Source organism: Hydra vulgaris, chromosome 11 (genome assembly GCF_038396675.1).
Source record: "Hydra vulgaris chromosome 11, alternate assembly HydraT2T_AEP".
NCBI classification, from domain to species: Eukaryota; Metazoa; Cnidaria; class Hydrozoa; order Anthoathecata; family Hydridae; genus Hydra; species Hydra vulgaris.
In genome coordinates, this window is record NC_088930.1 from 13,266,803 (window position 1) to 13,275,000 (window position 8,198).

General features: G+C 27.0%; 1 protein-coding gene across 1 annotated transcript in view; it reads right to left on the bottom strand.

The window, feature by feature from the left end:
• Positions 1-7,025: 7,025 nt before the first annotated feature.
• The window catches only part of LOC136087419 (uncharacterized), a 2,901-nt gene continuing 1,728 nt past the window's right edge, over positions 7,026-8,198 (bottom strand). The window contains exons 5-6 of the mRNA XM_065810158.1: positions 7,727-8,138; positions 7,026-7,623 (exon numbers count right to left, since the gene is read on the bottom strand). Of these exons, the coding sequence (XP_065666230.1) occupies positions 7,066-7,623; positions 7,727-8,138 (970 nt within the window). The 3' untranslated portion in view covers positions 7,026-7,065. The remainder of the gene's footprint in view (positions 7,624-7,726; positions 8,139-8,198) is intronic.

The following is an 8,198-nucleotide window of genomic DNA, read 5'->3' on the forward strand; positions in this document are numbered from 1 at the left end:
GCATGCTAGCTAGGCAATGCATTTTGATGGTAAATGTATTAGTCACCAAGAATATCAAGTGTTAGTGTCGAAGAATAAACAAAGAGAAGTTAAGTTGCAAGAGCTAGATCTACCAGACAAAAAAAGAGATACTGTTGCTAAAGGTATAACAGCTATCTCAATGAATACAATTTATGGAAAAGTATAAAGATGATTGTAGTGGACACTGTGAATGTAAACACCGAAAGAAGGAATGGGATTTCCTAAAGTGAAGTTTCAGAAAATACCTAAATTAAATAATGCAAGATGGAATTCCGATCAATACTAGCTCTTTTGGCATTTATTCTTCTATCAGAAAGAGACTCACTACTCAAGTAATGAGTCTTTTCTCTTTGTAGATTCATCTCTTACAGATGGGCTGACCATTGGTTTACTGACCAAATGTACAATGCAGATAATTATCAGAAGCTAGGTAGCAGCTGACATCGTCACAGAAAAATGTTATACTCAGTGAAAAAGTTTTGTAATCAGGAACCATCGAGATGGCAAATTCTCAGAACAAATCAGTGTGCAAAACAAGCAATCAAGCGTCTTCAAGATCTTTATGACATTTGTAAAAAGCAAGAGAACCTCCAGCTTAGATTTAGTTTGTCTAACAAAACTAAAGAATTGTATATTACGCTTTAATTAAGCTGAATATTACACAACATTTTTTGGATATATACAGTAGCTTTTCATACTTGTAGAATTGTTATTTAAGTTTGTAATTTTATATTTATTTATAATTTACATTGTTATGTAACAATAAACTGTTAAATGTTTAAAAGCTACATAATAACTCTCCAATTAAAAAATTAGAATTAAAAAATAACAACCATAAAACTGTTTGAAATTTTATCCATACACATACATAGTAAATTCAAACCTTTATCAACAAGAAAATCGAATTAATATTTTTTTTATTACTTTTGTACAAATATTCATCAATTTATGACCCAGGAACAAGGAGTCACAAAAAAGTCAAAATCCTAATATATATATATATAACTATGAAAGTGTGTTTAGATCTTAGGCTACACTGAAACAGCCTGCTGCAGGAAGCTTCAGTACATACATTGAATAACTTATATCCTGCTGCCACAAAGGAGTGCCTGCTATATTGACTGAGGGTTTGGCATGGGGCAGCTTGAGGGTTTAGCATCTTTAAAAAAAGTTATATGCTATAAAGATAAGCAAAATTAGTAAGCAAATGCTTATATAAATGCACTGTGCGATGTGCTATCACATGCCTTATATGACCTCACACATAATATTATTTGACAACTTGGCCACGAGTCCTAACATGTTTTAAGTTAACGTGTTTAAAAAATGCGCTGAATAAACAAATGTAAACGTAAACTAAAATAAACAAAAAACAAACAAACTATAAACTGGAGAGAGAAAAATTAAAAAAACAAAACAAAACTATACCAAAAAAATAACTCTTAACAAATGATAACATGATTAAAAATAAACCAGAAAAAATAAAAGCATAAAACTAATATGTTTTTATTTTAATTTGAATGTTTCACAACAAAGAATTTAGAAAAAATCAAAGTTTTATTATTTAATTCATGCTTAATTACTTCGAAACTTAAGTATTTAAAAATTTGAAACTTTGATATTTCCTAATGTCTACAAAGCAAATAAATATAGTAGGATTTGAATCCTAGACTAAAGCCGATTTAACAGTCGCGCCTCATAAACAAAACACAATTAATCAACCTAAGCGCTACATCAGAGTGGCCATTTATTAGCTTTGAACTATTAATTGAAACGCTTTTAAATCAAATTAATTAAGTTTGAAATATTATTTGAGACACTTCTAAATTAAAAATCATATTAGTTATGCTTTTATTTTCTCTGGTTTATCCTTTATTTATTTTATTATTTGTTAAGTTTCTCTTTTCAGTTTTTGGTTTGTTTATTTTTAATTTTCTCTTTAAACTAGTTTAGTTTTTTTAACGCATTTTTTAAAACATGCAAGTTATCAATATATGCAAAAAACTGTGGCCAAGTTTGCAAAAAAAAATTGTATGCGTCAGTGTTTCACCTGAAGGGGTGCGATTGCACACCATTTATATGACCATGCAAATAGTATTTTGTTTCGATGATTTGACCACAGCTTTCAACATTTCTTCAAATTTTGAAAATGCACTAAAACACAAAAAACTTTGTTACTTCATTAAAAAGCGTTTCAAGAATATAAAAGCATTTAAGATCAAACTTATTCAATTGTATGGCTTTCAAAAATATTTGTCTTTTTTTTTTTCAACAAAATCTTTTTAAATGTATTAACTTTAATGATTCTTATAAAAAGTTCATTAAAGAGACTTCTGTTTTCTAAGACATTGTTTATAAAAACAGATTAATTGTTTATTTTTTAATAACCCTTATTTAAAAAAAAGCATAATTAAATAATTTATATAATATAAATTAAAAAAATTATATACAACTGGGTAATTCCATGTCAAATCAGCAGGCCCATGTCACCCCATGTTTTGAATTTTGCTAATATTTTTATGTTACAGGGTTTATGAAAACTAGGTAAATCTGAAAATTGGAGCCTCTAACTCCTTACGGTTCCTGAGATATTCAGGATTCAATTTTCTTTTTATGCTAGCACAGTATCTTTTGCAAAATGATTTTAATTGTTAAATAACAATATTTTATGAACAAAATGAGGTATCATCCTGAAATTTGGTACATAGACAATCTTTCACATGGTGGATACAAATATCAAATTGAAATTTTTCAGACTACCTTAAGTACATGTAAATTGAATAATAAAGGCATATATTTTGGGCTATTTTGATGGTCAAAACAATGATGTCACCTTGATAATGTTTTTTTGAGGCATTATAAGAATATAGGTATCAAACATCACTATTAACGAAAAATATGTTATTGCATTTTTGGGCTTCTCTAAATACAGCTTTTTAAATAAAGCTTATATAAATGATTAGTCAACATAAAATTAATTGCTATCCTATTTAAAATTAGCTAAATCTTAATCTTAGGTTGTAAAAAGTTATTTTTAAATTCTTCTTGATGGGAATAATAAGTTTATACTTTATTTCAAATTTTTTTGTGCCAATTACACATACTTACATATATTTATATCTTAATTATATTTGAAAAATTAACATAAATATAAAAATGACACATTAGAAAGTTTATCTATAAACCTTGATTATTTTGTTCAATAATTTTTGCCAACTCAATTTCTGAAATTTTATATACATGACCAGTTGTTGTAGATGGCAGATCAATGGCACCGAAAACATGATGGGACCCAACACATAAAAAGATTTATATTTCCTTCTTAAAAAAAACATTCAATTGTCTTCTTATTTCTTTAATAATTTATTTGAATCATTCTTATCTCTCTATTATATAAAAAGCAATGTTTGTATGTTTGGTGTTAGCTATAGGCGTCAACACCTCTGGACCAATCAATACCAAACTTGGCACAGGCACTAAATAGGCCTGAGCGCTGGTTTTGTCCAGGTTTGGGCCGCCAGCAGCCCCTCCGGGCGCTAGGTTTGGGCCACCAGCAGTCCCTCCGGCTCCAAGGTTTTTCCAGACATTTAAAAAAAGTATTCCCAGACATTCAAAGAAAGTGTTTAAACAACTTAGCTCATATTAAACACAATGAAATTTGGAAAAGATAAATTTGGTCAAGTTTAAGTGTGACAGAAACCCGCGCAAAGCGCAGGGTAATCCAGCTAGTCATTAAAATAATATAAAAATATTATTACAAATTTTTGTATTATATTGATGATTAGAATGCCTAAACTGTAAAAGCCTTTCACACTTTTCTTTCGATTTCTATTTTTTTTAAATAGACTACAGCATTTCTGAAATTTTCTTTCAAATGCAACTCCAAAGTATTCTCTATGATAGTAGCAAACTGTTGTAAACAATTTTTTACAATCAAATAAACTAGCTCTCAATAATAACTCATGTTTTTTATCACTTGAAAATGTTGATAGGTCTAAGATCTAAACTAATTTGATAAATAAATTGATAAGGCTAAGATCTAAAACCTTGTCTTCTTGTTAAACCTTGCTTGTGGCAGTCAACATTCTAATCCAATAGAACATTTATCCATAACTTAAACTTTGAAATTTAAAACAAAAATATAAATAGAAAAGAAAAATCTGATTTTGAAATATTTTACACAAAAATTTTTTTTAGAAATACCATTCACATTATTTAGTTTATGGAAAGTTATTTATTTGTTTGGATAAGTCATATTATGTGACTTCCTCTTATACACAACTGATAGGTAATTAAAATTTATTTTATTTACCAATCATACAACATTCATTAATTAGTTAAATAAATATAAAATTCCTGCAAAGTAACAGGAAACTATATTTACACCATGAAATCTAAACAGAAGAGGTTAAATAATAATGAGGAAATAAAAGGCTTTATTTATAAAAGACAAAAAAATGTTACTGCATTTGGATTATAGAAAAGTTTACTTCAATTTTTGTCCTTTACAAAAAAAATTAGTTTAAATTAGTTAAATTAGTTTAGTTCTAATTATTGGTCTATCAGGCCTTAAAAAAGCTTAATAGAAAAATTTTTAACAAAACAAAACTTTTATTCGCATAACAAAATTAAGAAAAAACAATTTTTTTTGAGGGGAAACAGGGGAGGGAGGGGTAAAATGCTAAATTGCATTCTCAACAACCCCCCCCCCCTCCTCCTCCACCCTGTCCCACTTTGAAATAAAATTAAAAATAATTAATTAAAAATAAAGTATAAACTTATTATTCCCCTCAAAAAGAATTTAAAACTAACTTTTTACAACATAAAAATAAGATTTAGCTAATTTTGTCATAAAGAAGTTAGCAATAAATTTTATGCCGACTAAGCATTTATATAAAGTTTACCTTTAGTATGCTGTATTTAGAAAAGTTAAAGAACGCAATGACATATTTTTCATTAATAGTTATGTTTTATACCTATAATGTATGATGAAGTATTGACTCAAAAAAATAGCCCAAAATATATGCCTTTATTATTCAATTTACATATACTTAAGGTGGTCTGCCATGTGCAAGATTGTCTATGTACCAAATTTCAGGATGATACCTCATTTTGTTCATAAAATGTTGCTATTTAATGACAAAAAAGCATTTTGCAAAAAATCTCAGCATAAAAAAGAAAATTGAATACTGAATATTTCAAGGACCATAAGGAGTTAGAGGTTCCAAATTTCAGATTTTCCTTGTTCTTATAAATCCTATAACATAAAAAATTAGCAAAATCTTAAACATGGTGTTTTTTTCAGCTGAATTGACATGAAATTACCCAACTGTCAATAATACTTTAAACAAAAATCATTATCAGTAAATTGTTACTTTATTTAAAAGCTTTTCACTAATATAAAAACATTTATCAAGAAGTTTCAATGTAATTAAAGGAATAATTTAGAATCTTTTTCATTCAGCGCCTTTTTAAAATGTTTTTTGAAATAGCTGCACTCAAATAGTCAAAGCAAAATGTTATTTGTCTGGCATATAATAGCGTGCTTTTCTGTTAAACACTAACATGGTCGTATAAGGCATGCAACCTGAGAAGCACGCACCTCCTGAGAAGGGTTGATATATATATATATATACATACATACATATATATGATATATATATACATTTATAAATATATATATATATATATATATATATATATATATATATATATATATATATATATATATATACATATATATATATATACATACATATATATATATGATATATATATATACATTTATATATATACATAAATATATATACATAAATACATATATATATATATATATATATATATATACATATATATATGATATATATATACATATGTATATAATATATATATATACATTTATATATATATACATAAATATATATATATATATTTCAACCCTCGGAATTACGAAAAATGAGGTTGGCAATAACTTACTGACCTTAATCTTTTAGAGGTCGGCATCAGGTCAGCAAAAATTATTTGGTACAAAGGTCTGACCATAAAACATAGAAACAAGGTCGGCAACTTTTTGCCGACCTAAAACACTTTCAGGTTGGCAGTTAGGTCTGCATTGCCGAATGTCAACCCTAATTCCGAGGGTTGATATATATATATATATATATATATATATATATATATATATATATATATATATATATTTATATATATATATATATATATATATATATATATATATACATATATATATATATATATATATATATATATATACCTAGAGTTGCAAAAAAACGCGTTTTTTTCCTCTTGCGTTTTTTTGGGTCAAAAAAAATTGTTTTTTTTGTTTTTTTTGTGTTTTTTTGGTTTTTTTTTTGTTTTTTTTTTTTTTTTGACTTTATTAAAAAGTTTTTTATTTTTCTTGGTAAATAATTTGGAAGAGTTTTTGTCTTATTCTGTCTATTTATGGTATATGATCATTATAATCACAAATACAATGTATAAACACCAATTTAAAGTTAATGTTTTAATAAAAAATAATAAAAAAAGAGCTATTTATTAAGTATATTTATTAGGCGGTTTAGCATTAAGTTTGTTATAAATCTAGGTATATTGTATGAGAATGTTTATTTGTCATGTTTTGATTCTTAAATATTGTTGTACATCCTAAATATTACACTCATATAAAACTATACTTGTCCATGACAAAATACTTATTTTTATAATTTAAATATACTAATATACGATATCATGCTTATTTAGACAACCCTAATATTTATTATGTAATAAATTGGTCTTACATTGTTTGCTACATATTTTGAATTATATTGCCAGTAAGCCCTTATAATAAAAGCCTTAAATTTATTTAATTTACATATCTATTATTTTTGAATAATATTTTAAAAGTTTTAATTCGTTATTAATTTAGTGCTAAGAATTGTAGCACTGTGTTGTGTAGTATACACAATTAAAAAAAAGTATAAATATTTAAGCAAAAAAGTCAATAATCTAGTAATTTTAACATGTATTTAAACTATAAAAGATATTCTAAATGGATGTGCTTTCTGAGTCCGAGTCTTCCCGCCCTAGACTACCTTCATCTTGTGATTCATAAACAAAGTCACTGTCACTTTCTATATTAACTGCTTCAGACTCTGCCCAAGGCATTGAAGTGCTAGGAGCTTTATTTACACTCGAGTTATTCATTTGAGGAGTAGTTATGCTTGTACCATTTTTATAACTGGTGTTTTCAATATTTTCAAGTTTTAAATTTTGTGAAATGAAAACTAGTTTTCCAGCCCTTTCAGTCGTTAAGCGATTTCTTTTCGCACTATGAATGTTAGAATAAGTGCTAAAACTTCTCTCACATGCTGCACTTGAAGCTGGTAGCTGAAGAATTCTAGACGCAACTTTTGATAGTTCAGTAAAGGAACACAATCCTTTCCACCAATTTATGGGTTGAGTTATTCCAACTGCAGTCCAAATAAAAGGTTTTGAAAATATACCACCCTTTGATTGGTAATTAGCCAAGTCAAACATCATGATTTCTTCGTTTACATCAGGCATACTTGCGGCAATGTTGTGTATCGCCTCACATGCATCAATCTATAAAAAGATTTTTCTTTCAATAATTTAAAAATTACTTTATTAATTTAAATAGTATTTTCAAATTTAAAAATTATAAATTTGAATTATGTGTAGTAAATACCTTTTGTTCTCCAGTCAAGACTCTGCCTTGAAATTTAGGATCTAGTATATTGGCAGCCAAGTGAATTTCTGTTAAACAAAAATCTTTTCTTTTCTTAAAGATTTTTTTGGCTTCTTCTTCTTCCTTCTTTGAGAATGGGCTAACTGTTAAGTTTTTAAAAATGTGGTCTTCCAAGAAGTGAAAAGTTTCCACAACAGTAGATAACAAGGGAGTATTTGACTCAGTTTTCTTTATTGCATCAGCTATTGGTGACAGCAATTTGAAAAAACCTTCAACTCTGTCCCAAAAAACATCTGATAAAAGAATATTTTTTGCTACTGAATTAAGTCCACTGTTTTCAGAAATAGCCAATGTTTTTAATGGTTGCTTATTTTTTTGTATGCTATCTAAGCACGCCACAGTTGATCCCCACCTTTAAATAAAATACAAAGAAATTATGATAATTTAATAAATTTAGAGTAAAGTAATTTAC